Here is a 19,861-nt window from a genome sequence, read left to right on the forward strand (position 1 = left end):
GACTCACAGGCGTGTAATCACAAGTCTTGCCACTGGCACGCAGGAAGGGCGCTGGTTTTCAGGGTCTAATTTAGACCTGGGTATGAATCTACCAGCAGTACTGCTGCGTAAGAAACATGCATCATATTAGAACTCAGTTTTTGCAATTGTGTTTCCCCCCATCAACTTGCCTTGCTAGCAAACCTTGAGTGATGACATGTTCATAGCAATGGCCCTATGCCTGAGCTCTGTTCTGGCACATGTTTTTGAGAATGGGGCTCAGATCTGATCTCACACTATAGGAGAGAGCAGTGCTTTTTTCTAAAAAAAAATGTTTAGGGGTACTCTCATTTTGATTCAAAAACCCCCACCATTTTATAGTTCAAATCAGGAAAAATAAATAAAGTAAGTGGAAAAGCGTACAAAGATTCACAAACTGTTTAGGGGTATGCGTACCCCCGGGGGGGGGGGGGAGCACTGGGAGAGAGTGTCCCTGAACATATGTTAAGTGCCATTCCTCTTTACTTTGTGTAAGATTAAGGAGTGTTGCTGCCTTGAAAGCGTTCACTCAAGCACACTTGCTTGTGATGCAGCCTATGTTGTTTCTGGAGAATCCAACCCAGCCCACAAATCCTCTCCATGTGGAGTAACCATTTTATGCATTGCCCGAAAGGGGGGCAGATTTACATATCGTTTTCCTATGGAAATGCACTTCGTTAGATGAGAGTTTACCACAATGATGAAGGGCCCACACAATCTGCAGCCCAGGTGCAGAGGCAGATTTCATACCATCCAACACTTCTCTGATGAAAATAGGGACGTCCTATTCAATAATAATAATAATAATAATAATAATAATAATAATAATGCCCCACCCTTCTGACTAGGTTGCCCCAACCACTCTGGGTGGCTTCCAATATATGTAAAAACATAATAAAGCGTTAAACATCTTTAAAAAATTCCCTATACTGAGCTGCCTTCAGGTGTCTTCTATAAGTTGTATAGTTACTTTGGTCCTTGGCTCGGGGGGTGTGTGGGTGTGTGTGTCTCAAAACGTCATACCCTCCAACATTTCTCTGATAAAATAGGGACGTCCTAAACAAAAGCTAAGGGACGCGGGTGGCGCTGTGGGTTAAACCACAGAGCCTAGGGCTTGCCGATCAGAAGGTCGGTGGTTCGAATCCCCGTGACGGGGTGAGCTCCCGTTGCTCGGTCCCTGCTCCTGCCAACCTAGCAGTTCGAAAGCACGTCAAAGTGCAAGTAGATAAATAGGTACCGCTCCAGCGGGAAGGTAAACGACATTTCCGTGCGCTACTCTGGTTTGCCAGAAGCGGCTTAGTCATGCTGGCCACATGACCTGGAAGCTGTATGCCGGCTCCCTCGACCAGTAAAGCAAGCTGAGTGCCGCAACCCCAGAGTCGTCCGCAACTGGACCTAATGGTCAGGGGTCCCTTTGCCTTTAAAGAAAAGCTGAAATCAGAAACTGAGACAGCTTCTGTAAATCTGGGACTGTCCCTGGAAAATAGGGACACTTTGAGTGTCTGGGGTTTAGGGGAGCGTGACTGGTTTGGTCACACTGGGCATAGAGCTGGGGGGGGGGGGCAGTGCTGCTGCAACTCTTATGTAGAATGGAAGGCAAGGGAGGGTGCCCAATTTTGTCATCACACATCGCGCCACTGAAATTTGAGACCCCAAAATCTGCTGCTAACTGTGGACGACCAACTTCCAGGCCTCTTTGGTTGTCTGTCTCTTCTGATGATTCCTGATCTTTAAACCAAGCAACAGCCCTTTAAGTAGAGAACGTCCAAAAGAGGAGTGTCCTCTGTAAATAGGGCAGGTAGCTTTAGTGTAGTGGCTTGTGGTTCAGGACACCTGGTGTGCTTTTGTGGAGTTGGAAGCAGCTGCTGCTTGTGAGTCACATCCTCACCTTTCTCCTAATTTCCATGTCCCCACCTACTTCCACTCACCTCACCCTTTTGCCCTGGGCCTCTCCCTTTCCTCCTCCTCTTGAGTGATGCCTCTGTTCTCTGCCCCAGCCAGCTGCATCCTGCCAAAGGTCCTACAGGTACTGCTTGGCAGCCCAGGCAGCGATGTGTATGATCAGACAGCCTTGCATCACTTCTGTTCCCTCCATAAGACATTCTGCTTAGAGAACGGGGGACTCCTCCTCAAGAAAGGAGGTAAATGTCTTGCAACTTGTTTGAGCAGGCCGTGAGAGGCAGTGGAAAGATAAGAGCCATAGCACAGTGGCAGAGGTGTTCTGCCTTTGGATGGAGGGGGCTTCCCTCACTGATTTGGTCCAAGGCAAGAGAACCTATCACTAGAAGCTGGTTCAACAAGTGAGGGGATCTGCCCATTAAGACCTGACTTTGTGGCTATTGCCTCGCTTCCCTGCCAAAAAAGCAGAGCTTGGTGCTGATGAGGTGGGTGAGGATTTGAAAGGGCTACAGAGGAGCCAGGAGATTAAAAAAAACAACCCTGGAATTCTTTGGGGAAATTTAGTGTGCGAAGCTCAGGATATTGTGAAAGATCTTTTGTGGGTGCATACGCTTTCACTTTCCTGTGTTATTTGCACAGGTGTGGATCAAGAACAGGTACGATTAAGTAATATGTGAATCATTGGCTAATCTGATTGCCATCCACATTTGCATACAGAAAGTGACTTGCGAGGAGAACCGCCTAGAGAAATGTAAATCACAAAAGGACCCATATCTCTCAGTCCAAATGTTCTTCAGCCATTTACAGTGCTTGGAGGGAGGAAGTTTGTTTGTTTAAATAAGGTGTGTGTGTGTGTAGGAGAAATCTGGCTGGCAGATCTTCAAAAAGTCTCATCAGACAGTGAATAAGCTCAGAATATCACAGAATGACTCAGCCTAATGTAAAGGAACCCTGAGCCTTAAAGATTCCTTTAAAAACTATAACTTTAAGATCATATATATTGAAGTAGTTCTGATTCAGTTTGCATTGAATTTGGACTGGATTTGTTTGTTTGTTTGTTTGTTTGTTTGGATAAAGTTAGGATTCCTAACTCTTTTTCTCTTAACAGGGCAGACACAGCAGCTGTGCATGTAACAATATAGCAAGATATTCCAGTAGAGATGGAGAAGTTGCGATCCTCTAGATCAGTGTTTCCCAACCTTGTGCCTCCAGATGTTTTTGGCCTACAACTCCCATCATCCCTGACCACTGGTCTTGCTAGCTAGGGATGATGGGAGTTGTAGGCCAAAAACATCTGGAGGCACAAGGTTGGGAAACACTGCTCTAGATGCTCTTGGACTCTAACTCCCATCATCCCCCAGTCAGCATGGATAATGGTGAGGAATAACCAGAGCTTTTTTCTCTGAGTTGGCATCTGTCTGTCTCAGGAGACAATGGAGGAGAGTGCACATTGGCTGGTGAAGTCAAACCGCTGGAAGCTTACAGCGCCAGCTGTTGCTGTAGAAACTGATACAGGAGAGACATGTTTTGTTGCAGCTGGGGCAAATGAAGGTACCCAATTGTGCTTTTGCAGATGCACCGTGACAGTTCTTCTGCACTCCTCCCAGCCATTATTCCTCCTCTGGTCATTGCTGTGGATACATGACTTGACTGCCTGTCTCCAGGCACTGTGGTTGTTTGGAAGGGAGTGATGTTGCCAGCCTTTATGTCACATCTGCAGAAGTCTTTGCAACACAGAGTTGCTCTGCCAACAGGCCTGGTACCTAAAGCCAGCTCCCTGCAGAGCACACCCTTGGGGATACTGCCATCTTCCATTCGTGTGGACATGACTAACCCAGCATAGATGTTTCTAAGACAGGAGTGCAAATATGCTGGGAATGTGGGCTTGGGAGAGCACATCTTTGTTTGAGAATCTGTCTTGCCATGTGATGCCCAAAACCTTCCTTGTGGGAATGTTCAGGGTGGCAGGAGAGGATATATTATTTATGAATATCCTTCCTAACTTGAGCTAGCAAGTTCCTTTCTGTAGCAGAGTTACATTCCCCTTTTATATGCACAGCAGATAGATAGCTGGTTGCAGGCTCGTGTGAACCTCTCACTATTATACAATTCAATCTGTCTCAGATTGAATTGTACCTTCCTGGTATGTTCCCTTGAATCCCTCTTAAAAGAATAAAGACGCAATAAACTTATTCAAAGTTGATTAAAAAGTTTACTCACATCAGTTCACAGTTGGATTCCTGAAGGCAGACTTAGTTATAAATAGGTACATGTGGATCTACCCCATATGGGGGAATAATCCCAGCGCGTCTGCTAGCTGAGAGCTAGCAGAGCAGTCCTACCTATAAGCTGGTCAAACGAAGAAGGAAGTAAAAAAGAGAGGGGTGTGATGCGTGACTCGTCCTTTTGTTACCTGGACAGGTTAGGTCACGCCCACCTTCTATCACATGCCAAAGGAAGGATGCTCCAGCCAGGAGGAACAGGAAGTTTTGACTGGCTGGACCAAACATTCCCTCTCATGCATTTTCTAGCATTACAAGAAATGTTGTACTTGACTGCTTCTCATGGATCACATCCCACATTCCTGACATTCAACAACACATGGAGGAGCAAAAGTGCCCCCCATCTCTGTCCTGCAACACTTATGCCATTTCAGAGCTTGAACGTAAACACTAAAACCTGCAGATGACTGCAAATTACCGTATTTTTCGCCCTATAAGACGCACTTTTTCCCCTCCAAAAATGAAGGGGAAATGTGTGTGCGTCCTATGGGGCGAATGCAGGCTTTCCCTGAAGCCTGGAGAGCGAGGGGTGTCGGTGCGCACCGACCCCTCTCGCTCTCCAGGCTTCAGGAAGCTATCCACTAGCCGTGGGAGACCCAGCTCTCCCACAGCTAGCGGAGACCTTGCCGGCACCCAGAAGCTTGGGCCGCACTGAGCTCCGCACGCCCCAAGCTTCGGGATTAGCGCAGCGCACCTGGGGGGGGGGGAACAGCAAGCTCCGAGGACAGCTGGGAGGCGCAGCGCGTCCTCCCTCTGTCCCCGGACCTGATCTGCAGGCGGGCGACGGGGAGAAGAGCGCTTCTCCAAGCTGCCTGCCCCGCAAGCTCCGGGGACAGCTGGGAGGCGCAGCGCATCCCCCCTCTGTCCCCGGACCTGATCTGCAGGCAGGCGACGGGGAGAAGAGCGCTTCTCCCCGCTGCCTGCCCCGCAGGCTCCAGGGACAGTTGGGAGGTGCAGCATGTCCTCCCTCTGTCCCCAGACCTGATCTGCAGGCGGGCTGCGGGGAGAAGAGCGCTTCTCCCCGCTGCCTGCCCCGCAGGCTCCAGAGACAGTTGGGAGGCGCAGCGTGTCCTCCCTCTGTCCCCGGACCTGATCTGCAGGCGGGCTGCGGGGAGAAGAGCGCTTCTCCCCGCTGCCTGCCCCGCAGGCTCCAGAGACAGTTGGGAGGCGCAGCGTGTCCTCCCTCTGTCCCCGGACCTGATCTGCAGGCGGGCTGCGGGGAGAAGAGGGCTTCTCCCCGCTGCCTGCCCCGCAGGCTCCAGAGACAGTTGGGAGGCACAGCGTGTCCTCCCTCTGTCCCCGGACCTGATCTGCAGGCGGGCTGCGGGGAGAAGAGCGCTTCTCCCCGCTGCCGGCCCCACAAGCGCCTGGGGGGGAAATAATTTTTTTCCTCTTTATTTCCCCCCCAAAAAACCTGGTGCGTCCTATGGGCCGGTGCGTCCTATGGGGCGAAAAATACGGTAAGTTCCTCTTTATACAGGAACAGACGTTGGAAATAGGATTCAAAAAATAGGAAAGAAGGTGCTGCTGTTCCCTAGATATTTTTAGGCTCTGGGCCTGGAGCTGGCAGCACTAATAAGAATAATAATAATAATAGATGGAGGCCCTTTTACCACCTGTGGCATGTAATTATAGTTTTACCTGTCTTATACAAAATGAAAACTTTTCAGTCTTGAAGGCGGCATGATAATACAACAGTGTCACTGCAACCTGAGGTGTGCACATTCAACAATAATCTCCTACTGGGGTTGCCATGTTTTTACCAGCCTTGCTCATGTGCCTTTAACAGGAGAATCTTGGTGGGCAGGGACCTCAGAGGACATCTAGCTCAACCTCTCTACTGACCCGGGAACTCTGTTGCTACAGCTACTGATGCTGTGGATAGGTAGCCAGCCATTTTCCATAATTAAAAAATGAAGAAACTCCACTACCTTCTGAGGCAATCTGTTCCTCAGTTGTTCTTCTTAATAGTCTAAATTCAATTTCTTTTTAATTTGAACCCATTGTTTAGGTCCCACCCTGTGAAGCAACTGAAAGCAAATTCACTCCATTATCTTTGCGGCAGACATTCAAATATTTGATGGTGGTGATCGTATCACCTCTTAGGGGCTTCTCCAGACATCCTTTTTTATAACACTTCTGTGATTATTTGTGTCCATTATGTTACTGGGACGGTCATACACAATCCCACTTTAATACTGTTTGTGCCTGCAAAAGTTTTTTGGGGGGAGGGCCGTGCTTCTTCATTTCCCATTGGCGCATATCCCATAACTTCCTGCTGGAAACCTTTTTATACCACAAATGTTTACTTTTGTGCTGCTTTTGTTGTGCTGTTGCCCCTCCAGACACCAGTAATATGGTAGCATTGGGTATGCATCTCATCACAAACTAAAGCAGGATAAATCCACCACCTATGGCTGTATCGAGACTATGTTGCAAAACACGAGCCACAATAAAACCCCAGTCTGGAGGGGAGCCTCTGTCTGGCACGAAAAGCTTTCCCTATCATTTTGTCTCCATACCATTGAAATATTTCCCCGTTTGATTTCTGTGTGCCAGGCTGCTGTTAAAAAGTCCAGGAGTGGGGCCAGTTTAGAAAGATGGCAATCCAAATCCTGCTTTCCTCAACCAAGTTTCCCCAATCAAGTACTGCAGTCTGAGCTGAGCAGTGCCACCAGCCAAAGATGGCAGGCAAAGTTTCTGAAATATTAGTGTGAATCAAGAGTTTTTGAATCAGCTTTGGAACAAATGGCATCTGACTGTGTCTCATGCTGCCCTCGCTATAAGGTGCATGTTTATGACTTGGCTAATAATAGCATTGAACAGCTGGAAACAGAAACAATGTCTAGAGCACAAGCGGCCCTGCCTGATGAATGACCGTGTGGTCAGGGTGGTAAATGTTGTTTTCTCCACATTGGGTTCACAGAGTCACCCACTGAAGCCTCATGTGCCAGGGGGTCATATTTTGGGTTGGCATGTGGTTTTGCATATGGCAAAGTTCCGTAGCGCAAATAGAAAACGCCAGATCTAGAGGTTCTGCCAGGATACTAATTCTGAATAAAAGCGATGTGCTTAATTCTTTTAAGCGGGGGCTGCATTGGGTAGACCGCCTCATTCATTGTCATGTGTTCCCTGAGTTGTGCTTGGCAGAATTCTGTCTGTTTGGGCAGAATTCTCTTTCCCGTCTATTTATTTACTCGTTTTGTTTCTGAAGCGCTCTCCATAAAAACATCCCGAAGCGACTTCACAATAAAAACATCAGCAATAAAAGCATATTTCAGAAACAATTTCAAGTCCAGTGAAAATATGGACTGGAATAAAAAACAACCCTCTACTTAAAAGGCTTTTTGGAAAAGGGAAGTCTTCAAGAGGCACCGCAAAGATAATACAGAAGGGGCCTGCCTGATATGTAACAGCAAGGAGTTCCAAAGGTTAGATCCTGATTCTGACACTGGAACAGACCTCCTGATGGTTGCACAGGTCTTTCTGGAAAGAGAAATGGAGCGAAGGAGGGGAGTTTCACCTGATGATTTTCTGCCTCTAAGGTCCAGTAACCCTGCTGGGGGACAAAGCTGACAACTAGAGAAGATTGGGCACTGTGTTTAACTTATATGTATGATGAATCTGAGGAGCATCTATCTAGCATGAGTTGTGAATACGTTCTCAGCCCAAATGGGCTCCTCACTGCTTTTGCAGGATTCCAGGTAATCCGTGTTTACATCTTGCTGTTACGAAGCAAAACTGAAGCAGGATTTGACCTTGACTCTGTATGCATACTCTGTCATGACATCATCCTATAATGTTTTGTTCTGCACCCAAAGCATCTTCTGTGTAGAAGATACCAGATGTAAAAAAAATATATCACTGTAAGTCATTTATGCCTGTGATTTAAAAGCACACTTGCAGTGTTTCTCAAACTTGGGTCCCTGACTGTTGTTGGAGTACAACTCCCATCATCCCTAACTAGTTGGACCAGCAGTCAGGGGTGATGGGAGCTGTAGTCTAACAACAGCTGGGGACCCAAGTTTGGTAAGGCTGAGAAACCATGGAGAGCCATTGCCAGATATTGTAAAAAGGTAAAGGGACCCCTGACGATTAGGTCCAGTCGTGGCCGACTCTGGGGTTGCGGCACTCATCTCGCTTTACTGGCCGAGGGAGCCGGCGTACAGCTTCCAGGTCATGTGGCCAGCATGACTAAGCCGCTTTTGGCGAACCAGAGCAGCGCATGGAAACACCGTTTCCCTTCCCGCCAGAGTGGTACCTATTTATCTACTTGCACTTTGACGTGCTTTCGAACTGCTAGGTTGGCAGGAGCAGGGACTGAGCAACGGGAGCTCACCCCGTTGTGGGGTTTCGAACCGCTGATCTTCTGATCAGCAAGTCCTAGGCTCTGTGGTTTAACCCACAGCGCCACCTGCGTCCCGCCAGATATTGTAGATAATATTAAACTAAATGTACCAATGGTCCGACTTGCTATAAAGCACCTTTCTTTAACCCTATATAAGGTCCAATGACATCTGGAATCCCCACAGGTTATCCATCACCTCAACCAACAACCAACTCTGTTCAAGGAGAAAAGAAGCAGCTGTTAGGTGACGCAAAATTTTAGGCAGCTACATCCTGCTACTGGGAAAAAAAAACACCAATATTTTTCCTTCCCAAGCAATATCCAGTTATGATAAAGCAGCCTAGCTGTAGTGCTAATTTGTAAAAGAGAAGAGACCACTTTAATTTGCTCCAAGCGATAGAATAATTTTGACTGAGCGCCCTCATTCCATAAATTCACATTAGAAAACATGCTTTTGTTTGTCTCTCCGTTTCTCTTTATAGTTAGCAAGAACAGCTCAAGGCACATGCTATTTTAAGGTGGAATCCCACAGAACGAAGCACTTCACAAGGCAGCCTTAAATCGCTTCTCATATAATTTTGCGTTTTAACCATCACCCCACAGAAGTTTACCCTTGACATATTTGCCATCGCCTCAGTGCCGCTTGGGAACAAGATAAATATCAAGGGGTATTAAGACTGCACATGATAGCTGGCTATTGGATTTGGGGTGTGGATCTTGCAGGTTAACAACTACAGATAAACCGAGGCTGCATACGCAATATACTGCGGAAAAAGCTTGGAAACTCATTTTCCCCTCAAAGAATTCTGGGCACTGTAGTTTGTTAAGGGTCGCTGGGAATAGTAACTCCGCGAGGGGTAAACTGCAGTTCCCAGAATTCTCCTCAGGAACAGAACATGGTTTGAATATCCTTTAAAGATGTGTTCAGACTGATTTGGATAGCTAGTAAAGGTAAGGTTGCACACAAAGACTCTTTGCGCCTAGGTCTTTGAGTACCACATTCAATTTGTTCCTGGTAATGAGGCAACAGACCGTTGTTTAGATTGCTGACTCTCACTGCTGATGTTATGAGAGATGGATGAAGATATATGTTCAGTGGCTTTCGATGGCCATTGAATGTGATTTGTTGAAGGGCATGGTCGGGGATTAGCGTCTAACGAACGAAACGGGCCTGGGAAGGAATGGGTAGGAGAAGTTGTGGCTGAGTTATCTGCCTGCCACACAGAGAGATTTAAAGGCATATATGGCTGTATAATGGCTTTGAATTTCACAGATCTGTACAACTATGTGTTCACATTAGTGGCTTAAATGGCAGAGAGGTGACCTCACTCCCACCCGCTGCACACTGCCGAGTTCCAGGTTGCATTTCCAGAGTGTTGTTCACGTTTATTATTTATTAAATTTGTATACGGCCCTTCATCAGAAGATGGCAAGGTGGTTCACAACATAGAAATACAAGATGAAAACACCAAACACCAAACACCAAACAAAGTAACCCTCCTCCCACAAGAACATTTAGAAGGTCGTAAAATGTTTAACCAGCCCAAGGCCTGGAAACATTGTTGCTTGATGGCTAAAATATGTAGTGAAGAAGCCAAGCGAGCCTCCCTGGGCAGAACATTCCAAAAACAGGGAGCCATCACAGAAAAGGCCTTTTCTCATGTTGTCACCTTCTGGACCTTTTGTGGATAGGGCACATGAAGAAGGGCCTCAGATGATGAGCATAGGTCTGTTTCTATGGCGGGAGGCGGTCCTTGAGGTACTGCGGTCCTGAGCTATTTAAGGCCTTATAGTTCAAAACCAGCACTTTGAGTTGTGCCCAGAAACTAATTGGCAACCAGTGCAGTCGGGCCAGGGTTGGCATTATATGCTCACACCTTCTTGCCCTGGCGAGGAACCTAGCACCAGCTGAAGTTTCTGAGCAGTCTTCCGAGGCAGTCCCACATATAACACATTGCAGTAATCTAAGCTTGAGGTTACCAGCACATAGGCAACAGAAGTTTGGCTGCCCTTGTCTAGACAGGGGCACAGCTGGGCCACCAGCCAAAGCTGACGGAAGGCACCCTGCGCCACTGAGGACATGCATGTGTGACAGCTGTCTCAATTGTGCACACCGTTCTTAAGTACGACGTGAATGCAGCTTAGTTTTTCTAGATGGATTGAAGATGGTTGGAGAGAAGAAAAATGCACCCCTTCACATTATTGGTCAAGGAACGAAAGGACTGATATGGATTGTGGCTCATGCTCTGTGAATGCGGTTTCAAAAACTCAGTGGCGTAGCGTGGGTTGTCAGCACCCGGGGCAAGGCAAGTAATTTGCACCCCCTAACCCGTGGATTTGCGCCCCCTAACCCTAACCCCCAGATGTTGCGCCCGGTGCGGCCGGCCCCCCTGCACCCCCCACGCTACGCCACTGCAAAAACTAGCAATGGGAGCACATTTGGAGTAAGTGGAGATTTGACCGTGCTCTAGATGTTCCCCATGTTTTGCTGGCCTTGTTTCCTTCCCTGACATACAGAAATTTGGAAGGTGACGCATTCTGTTATCCTTGTGCCTGCAAACACATCACTTCTTCATGCCATGATAAAGGTGGAAGAGCAGGGCCAGGTAACAGAAATAGTGGCAACTCTGCAGACTGATGTATATGAAGCAATTTGGATGACCTCTACTCTTCTGTTTTCTAGCTAGCTTGTTATGTGTTTCAAGGCAGCTGCATCTTTTTCTTCTTTGTTTCCCCTGTCTGCCAAGTAGAGACCTTGGACGCAGGTGCCTTGAATGTTGCTTGACACAACCATTACTTAATTTGAGTTCAAGATTGCAGGATCATCTGCTGAGACACCTGCCCTCCAGCGTCAATTCATACCGGTAATAAACACCATTTCCTCTCCCCCCAGGTTCTGTTCCCTCACACACTCCTTATCAGTTCAGTTTATTGGTCAACCAAATGGCAGGGTAGAAGGTTTTTGCATTTTATGGACGTACAAATTAGGGATTTGTACATCAGATATGGACAAATATTACCGGTAATTGCGTTTCGACATAGAACTCCGTGTAAGACATGTATTGGTCTGTTAAACTAAGCCAAGCGAGGCTTTGGATATAATTTGCCCAGGTTTCTACTTGTCAGCCTGTTTGTACTAGATTTATTTTATACATATTTGTAAAATGCACTTTGCCCCCAGGCAGACTGCAGGGCAGTTTCTTCCCAAATAAAATAGCAATAAAATAAATATAGAGTCAAACACAATCGTAGTGAAGACCAGAAGATTAAAACTCAAAAATTGAGAAACCCTGGGAGGACAAAAAATGTATTTACATGGTACCAAAATGATAGCAACACAGGTGCCAGGCAGGTGTCTCTGGGGAAGGAATTCTGTTCCATAAATGTGGGGCCACCACTGAGAAGATCCTCTTAGGTTAAGCAGATAGTAACTAAGTTAGCAGTGGGATCTGGAGGAGACTCTAAGAAGCTGACCTCACAGCAGAAGGTTGGTATGAAGGAATGAATTTTGCCACATGCCAAGATGCCATGTGATGTGCTAGCTAACTCCATTGAACACTGAAAGCATGGCCTTCAAACACAGCTGTTTCCCATCTCTGCCAGCCCCCAACAGCCTAGTACAATTATTGCTGTATTTTACAAAGTATTGTGTTTCTTGGAATGTATAAACCCCTCTGAGATTTGATTTGGTCAACGTGGGACTGAACTAAAACTAGTATTTCAGTAACTTTTGTTGGCTTGTTTGCAAGGCTGGTGTGATCCTCATACAAAAAGCCTTCTAACCTATTGGATGGCGATCACAATATTGAATTCCAGAAGCTTTCTGGCTGGTGGTCCTGTAAAAGGTTGAGGTGCTTCTAAATTGATTTTATTACACTGGTGTGAGTCAGTTCTAAGCATGTATAGCTGTTTTTATGGCTTATGTTGCACACACTATGTATTATTAATTATTATTATTAAAAAGTTTGTGTTCTGTGATTGTACAGAAGTCACCTTTGGAAGGTAGTGACAGCTTATAAATCTATGTATTATCCATCTGCCTATCCTGATGCGTCAGAATCGTATCCATTTTTGTCTCAGTTTGAACTTTCTGTCCATTAAAATTTCATTCACTTGGGAGCAAATCCAACTGAATTCAACGGCAGTTCCTTCGGGGTAAGCATGCATGGGATCAGGTCTACACTTTTGCTTTGCAGTTCTGGCAAGTCTCTAGAACTTCCTAGACGGAGCTCATTTGATACTCGCGGGCGAATTTGTGTTTCGGGAGAGACCCCTCCAGCCCACAATCGCTTTACAAAACTGCCTTGCAGCTCAATGTGCCAAAAGGAGGCTACGCAAGCTTTGCTGGGATGTACCATACGGGAGTCCGCGCGGTAGAGGGCGCACGTATAAACTTGTCTCCCTATCGAAGAAATGAGGAGCGAACTTGCTCCTTTTTCCTCAATCTCCTCCAAAAGCCAGTTTTTCCTTTATTTTTTTTATCTCGTCCCGCCATGAAGAGGTTCGCTTGGGTTCGACAGATCTGACTCCCTTATTTTAACTGCAGTTGATTCGCTACTTGATCTTTCCAAAAGAACCCAGATTGCATAGCCCGATTGCGTTTTGGGGAGGAGGGAGAAAGAGGTGTCTCTTTAAATAAGCACCAGTGCTACTGAAATATTTGGTGGCAGGGAGTTTAAAGACGAGGGCAAGCGGGATTTACTAACCCCCGTCCCCCGAAAGCGCTCCGGCAGCCCCAACTTGTGCATGCTTACTCAGAAGTAAACCCTCCGAACTCAGTGTGGGTCCGACTCGTAAATCGCTACCCTTAAAATTGCTACCTGGGCCTTCTGCTTAATCCGAGAGCAAACCACATTGGCCACCCAGCGCGATTTCAGCGGCAACCGCTAGCCTCGCTGGGAGGAAGCAAGTCCCTCTGAGCACACGGGGGCTTACTCCCGAGTAGACCCGTTTAGCAGGCTCGCACCGTGGCTGTACACAGGTAGCATCGGGCTGCCGATGCTGACTTAACGGTTCCGTGCACGGTTTTGCTCGGGAGCAAGCGCCGCCGAGGGTTTGATTGCAGGCTTCGGCGCGGCCCTACTTGACACGACCTGCAAGGAAACGCGGGCCAGCAACTCATCCCCGGAGCGCCGCCGTCTCGCAGCAATTGTTTCCAGCTGCTACGCCCTTCTCCCTCCCCCTCCTCTTGCTGACTCGGCTGGGATCTCCGCTGCCCCGAAGGCGAACCGGAGCGCGTCTTTCCCTCTTCCCGGGCACTCCCACCCTCAACAAGCGCTAAACACGTTGGCGGTGCCCTAGGCAACCGGTTCTTGTTGCTGCCTGCACTGGGGCCGGGGTGGAGTTTTTTGGGGGTGGAGGGTTGTAGGTGCCGAATTCCCAGAGACTCGGATGGGTGTGCGCAAGTGTCCCCCCTCCATCCACACTTAGGGTCCTCCCTTTAAATCAGTGTCTCTTTCTGATTGCAGGATTGGAGGAGGGGGGGGCAGGAGGGCAGGCCGTTTCCTCTTGCAGCCGGTATCCCCTCGAGCAAATCACCCCATGCACCCACCAAGCAAGAAAGCCACTGGGCACGCACCTTCCGAGAGGGGTGGGTATAGAAGGGGTGGGGGTGGGGGTTGGGAAAGAGGAAGAGAAGCTTCCACGGCCATTGGATCTACCGCAAAGCTGTATCCTCCGGCTCGAGGGGGGTTATGAATGGGTGCAGCGGAAGCACCTCCCCCTCCGGACGTGACGCCCAGCCAATCGGCGAGCGGGCTGCGTGGATGGATGAGGTCAGCGCCGTGGTGTCGGGGAATGGAATGTTGCAAGTGTAACATTCAGAACCGGGTAACGTTCGACGGTCGGAACTCCGCGGTCGGCAACGTTCGGAGAGGCGGGGGAGGCGGCGGTCAGCCTCCCTCCCTCCCAGCCAGCCAGCCAGCCAGCCCCTTTCCCTCCCGGAGGGGGGGGCGCGCGCTCCTGTGCCATCGCCGCTCGCTGAAATGAATGGTTGAGAGGGGCGGGGGCTAGGAGGAGGAGGAGGAGGCGGCCGCGAAGGCAAAGGAAGGAGGAGGAGAAGGAGGAGAAGAAGAAGAAACAGCAGTAGCAGCAGCAGAAGAAGAAGAGGCGGCGGCGGCGGGTCTTTTCTCTGGTTGGGGGAGATCGCAGAGCAGCCTGGAAGAGAGACTTCCCTCTCCTCCCTTCTCCTCCTCCCCGCGGAGCCGCTGCAAGGAAAGACGGCGAGAGAAATGCAGGGATTCGTCAGGTTACGGCGCTCGGGCTGGAAGATGTGAGCCTCGGATGGTGCTACGCCGCGAACCGGAGCCGGCTGCTTGCACAGGCTGCTGGTGATATACCGACTTGCTCGGAGAAAGCCGGGCGGCTCGGGGTGTGTGTGTGTCCGTCTGTCTCTCACCTCTCTCTCTCTCTCTCTCTCTCTCTCCTCCACCCCTTCCCCCAGCGCTCCCTTCCTATTTTGTGTGTTAGGAAAAGACATCCGAGGAATGTTGTGTATGTGAGTTGAAGTTGCTGCTGCGGCTCGTGCACCTTGATCATCCGCAAGCACCGGCTCCCTATGTGTGTGTGAGAGAAAGGAAGAGAGAGCGAGAGGGCGGGACAAATTTCTCAATCTTGTAACAGCCGATTTGAGGGCGAAAACGGGGGACCTGGGCTTGCTGGTTTCATTTTCCCGGAGCGGGTGCCTTCTCCCTCTCTCCTCCTTGCAAGAGAATTCCTAGCCCCACGCTCCCTCCTTTCCTCCCCTCCAAAGCCGGGCTGGGCGTGATTATTCTCTGCCTGCCCCTGCTTCTCTCAGTCCCTCTCTCCTTCTCCTTCTCCTCTCTGTCTTCCCCCTTCTCTCTCCCTTTCCCTTCTCTCTCTCTCTCCCTTCCCCTCTCCCTCCCCAATCTCTATTGTGCGAGCCAAAGATGAAAGACCGGAGGGGAGAAAGTTAAAGAAATCGCCCACATGCGCTGCATCAGTCCGAGGCTTTGGGAAAGGAATAAAGAGGAGGTGGGAGAAGAGAGTTTAAAGTCTTTGCAGGCGGGAAGATGGCGGACTCAAGCTGAAAGTGTCGACTGGCAAACTTGGGCGATCTTTGTGTTTATTTACAATCCTCTCGACCCAGATAGGACACATGCAGGCCAAAAAACGCTACTTCATCCTGCTCTCCGCTGGCACTTTCGTCGTCCTGCTGTTCTACTTGGGAGGCTTGCAGTTCAGAGCATCCAGGAGCCAAAGCAGACGGGAGGCTCACAGTAGCAGGAATGGCTTGCAGCACAGCGGCAACCCTGAGCACTACTGGCCCCGATTCCCGGATGCCCTGCGCCCCTTCGTCCCTTGGGAGCAGCTGGAGAACGAGGAGTACAACATGCACACTTCCCCGCGGCAGAAGCGCGACGCCAACGCCAGCGTCTACAAGGGCAAGAAGTGCCGCATGGAGTCTTGCTTTGACTTTGCCCTCTGCAAAAAGAACGGCTTCAAGGTGTACGTCTACCCTCAGCAGAAAGGGGAGAAGATCGCCGAGAGTTACCAAAACATCCTCGCCGCCATCGAAGGCTCCCGGTTTTATACTTCCGACCCCAGCCAAGCTTGCCTGTTCGTCCTCAGCCTGGATACCTTAGACAGGGACCAGCTATCCCCCCAGTACGTGCACAACCTGCGGTCCAAGGTCCAGAACCTCCACTTGTGGAACAATGGTAGGAACCACTTAGTTTTTAATTTATATTCCGGCACGTGGCCCGACTACACCGAGGACGTGGGCTTCGACATTGGCCAGGCCATGCTAGCCAAAGCCAGCATCAGCACGGAAAACTTCCGCCCGAAGTTTGACGTCTCTATCCCGCTCTTTTCTAAGGATCACCCGAGGACAGGAGGGGAGAAGGGCTTCCTGAGATTTAACACCATCCCTCCTCTCAGGAAGTACATGTTGGTGTTCAAGGGGAAAAGGTACCTGACTGGGATAGGGTCCGACACCAGGAATGCCTTATATCATGTCCATAATGGGGAGGATGTTGTCCTCTTGACCACCTGCAAGCACGGCAAAGACTGGCAGAAGCACAAGGACTCACGGTGCGATAGGGACAACGCGGAATATGAAAAGTAAGTGGCCGCTCTTGCTGTCTCTCCTCTTCTCTGTGCGTTAAAAGGTGGCAGCTTAATGGCTCTCTGCAAACCCCTTTAAAGTGCCACCGTTCGGTCCTGCTTCTTCTACAGAATTCCCCCGATTGGAAACAAGTTAAAAGCTACAAGCAGGATAAATGGAAGTCTTTTAAAGTGTGAAATAGGAGGTGTGGGCCTACCAGGTTTATTTGCCCCCCTTGAGTTGGGTGGAGGCATTTAAATGACTTGAGAATTGCACCCCCATTGGAAATCAGGATGAAAGCCTATGCACACTTGGGAGATTGCGATCCTGTGTGCGCTTTTAGCCCCGCTAAAAAAACCATTGGTTTTATTGCAGAGTAAGCATGCATAAGATTGCATCATCGTACATATTGCTGAATTCTCCGGGGTTGGCTTCTGAATGTACAAGAAGTGTTCAAGGGGCATATTCCTGATTTCTTGGGCTTCCTCCTGAGGTAAAAGTGTGCCAGGTCACAGCTTCCTCTTGTAAGCTTCCTTGGCTCAGCTGCAGCTGAAGGTGTAGTGACCTGTAGTGTCCTAGTCAGCTGTGACCCATCCTGGGTAGAAATTGAACAAAGTTCATTGTAGCTTAGCTCCCTTATAGTTCTGCTCGCACAAAAGGCTTCTTTCTGTGTGGTGTCGATTTTCTTTTTAACCTGGATGGATAATGCCTAGAACAAAGTTCAGAGAAATCTGATGACTTGCTAAAACGTGTGGGTGTGAACATTTATTTAGATGGCTATGAGTTTGTTATGCAGCTGCAGAACTGATTCGGTTAATTTATGTGCTGGGTGGATGCTCAGCCTTCACCTTTCTTTTTCTTGCACAAAACAGCTGTGAAACCAGGGAACGTTGAGGTGTGTCCAGCTCCAAAACCTTTTGCATATTTCCATGTTGACAGCTGTTTCCAGCGGTGTAAATGCTTCCTGTGGTTCGTTTCCTGTGGTTTTTCTGTTCCATGTATTTCCCCCCCCCTCCTACTTTTGATACGTTTAACTCCATGGGATGAATACCAATCTAGATAAGAAATATAAATTGCAAAGTAATGTGGCTGGTACCTTCTGTTGGTTCATCAAGTAGTAGAGTAGATTTACAAGCTTTTGAGTTGTACAGAACCTTTTCTCCAGACCTAAAAAGAGACTCATTGCAGTTCATACACTTACCCAGGTGCGTCAATAATAGCAGGTGTAAACTGAGCTACTTCTGCATCCAAGCTCCTATTCCTAGTGTCTCTCTTCTCCAGTATAACTTGCAAGTTGTGACTGTAACTTTTTGCATGTAGATGCTGTTAAGACAACAGCTTTGCAGAAATGGCCACTGTAGGGTTGTAGTGATAATGAGCCTGTTCGAAACTCATTAGTTAACTTTAAATGCTGACCACGTTTGTGCTTGCAGAGCTGAGATCCCTAAGTAAAAGCAGCTTGATTTCCATGTGAGAAACAAATGTGGAGGCATACTCCTTTTATTTAGACGTTGGTCCAAAATCAGGTTGTGTCAGGGATGGTTAGGGAGACTCGCAAAATCAGTGATACAAGTTGGAAGACTGCAACCGTTGTCAATTTGTAAGTCATAAATGGAAAAGTTTGAAAGCTTGATTAGGACTAGAAGAATGAACATTACTGGCTCCTGCAAGAGCAGCCAAATAAGGAACATCTGTTCTGTCAGTGCACCTGATTCCTCCACGAGGGCCAATTCTGTTGGCTGTGTGCATAATGTGCATTTAGAGGTCATGGGAATATCATCCTGGTCATGCCCGCATATTTGCAAACCTTTGCAGCTCGCGCATAACTCAAGATCTTCTTCCTTGCATATTTGGGTGAGTGTGCAGGCACAAGTAAATGGGTCTCTTGAAGGAGGTGAGTGATGGAGAGAACGAGGTTTAAATGCCTGTAGGCTTTCAGGAATTTCTTTGTTTGGAATATGATCTACCACTCTGATGTTGCCAGCTGAGCTTAGTCTAACACTTCCATTCCTTTAAGTCTACCTGTTTGGGTATGGTATTAAGTTCCCCTTGGTTCATTTATGTTTAAAAGCACGCTCTGCTTAAAAGGGTTGGCTCTTGGAGGTCTCGGTCCCTTGACTAAGGGATGCCACAAGTCCCAGCAACCGGGAAGGTCAGTGCAGGAATTTGTGCTGTCATTTCCTCCTGGGAGAAGATGCAAGGGTTCCATTTCCTCATTTTAGGCACCAAAAAATGCCCAGCTTTGTAGAGCAGGGTCCTCTGTGGCTTTTTTTAAATGCAGCCTAGGGATGTTGACTCGTGGTCTTTTAAAAAAGGTGGCTGTGATTACTTTTGCAAAATGCCATAAATAACGTTTACTTTGGAAAGGCGGCATCTGTGTGAGCATCTCTTGGCACCCCACAAATTCACTCCAAGGCACAGATTCAGCGTGGATTTATCGAATTTTGCCATTACTGTGCAGAACCCTGTCTCTTCCCTGTCTCTCGCTCCCCCCACTATTCAAGTCCCGTCCATGCTTGGCTCTGCACATATAGTTTATGAAATCTGACAAGGCCACATCCTGGGGGAAGCATGACTTTCAGAATCCTGGCGGTATCTCTTTATAAGCGCATTATATCTATTCTCATACATGTGATAGTTGTAGGAGATTGTCCTCTGTTAACTCTCTTTACCTTGAGGGGGAGAAAGAGGCGGCTTGCTTCGGAGAGAGAATGTGACAGTTCCAAAGAGTTTCCCGAAACTGCCTCAAAAAATCCTAGCCTTGCCTTCGATTTCGGCTGGAGAATAGGAGCCTCTCACCCTACAGATGTTCTTGGGCCACAACTCCCAAGGCCATTGGCCATGTCGCCTGGGGGTGTTAGGATTCGGAGTCCAGAAACATCTGTCCTCCTATCCCTTGATCTAAATGTTGAGAGCTTTTTGGAAAGAACACATAAGCATAAATTCCTGGTGCATTAGCCTCTTCATGGCTGGTTTCTTAGGGCTTGCAAACAGCTGCGTGGAACCTCTGTGGGCAGAGGCAATGTATACCAGGGGCCAGAGATCGTAGAATTGCGGAGCTTGGATTTTTAAGGGTCATCACTGCTATGCAGGAATATTTTGCCCCATGTGGGGCTCAAACCCAGAGCCCTGAGATTAAGAGTCTCTTGCTCTTACCAACTGAGCTATTCAGCAGGAGAGCCATTACATCTCCCCTAAGATTCCACACGAATCTTGCTGTTGTGAGTAGAGTGCTAAATGATTTGGGCA

The 19,861-nt window shown here is 48.4% G+C and overlaps 1 protein-coding gene and 1 long non-coding RNA gene across 2 annotated transcripts in view; both read left to right on the forward strand.

Annotated features, from left to right (window-relative positions):
• Positions 1–3,244: 3,244 nt before the first annotated feature.
• LOC310849353 lies at positions 3,245–7,284 on the forward strand. Its single transcript, XR_014566889.1, has 2 exons — positions 3,245–4,618; positions 5,665–7,284. It is a non-coding gene; the product is annotated as an uncharacterized lncRNA (long non-coding RNA).
• A 7,029-nt stretch (positions 7,285–14,313) lies between these two features.
• EXT1 (exostosin glycosyltransferase 1) overlaps positions 14,314–19,861 on the forward strand; it is a 264,890-nt gene continuing 259,342 nt past the window's right edge. The window contains exon 1 of the mRNA XM_083749144.1: positions 14,314–16,629. Within this exon, the coding sequence (XP_083605270.1) occupies positions 15,665–16,629 (965 nt within the window). The 5' untranslated portion in view covers positions 14,314–15,664. The remainder of the gene's footprint in view (positions 16,630–19,861) is intronic.

Source organism: Podarcis gaigeae (assembly GCF_964106915.1).
Source record: "Podarcis gaigeae genome assembly, chromosome: 7".
In the NCBI taxonomy this organism is placed as follows: domain Eukaryota; kingdom Metazoa; phylum Chordata; class Lepidosauria; order Squamata; family Lacertidae; genus Podarcis; species Podarcis gaigeae.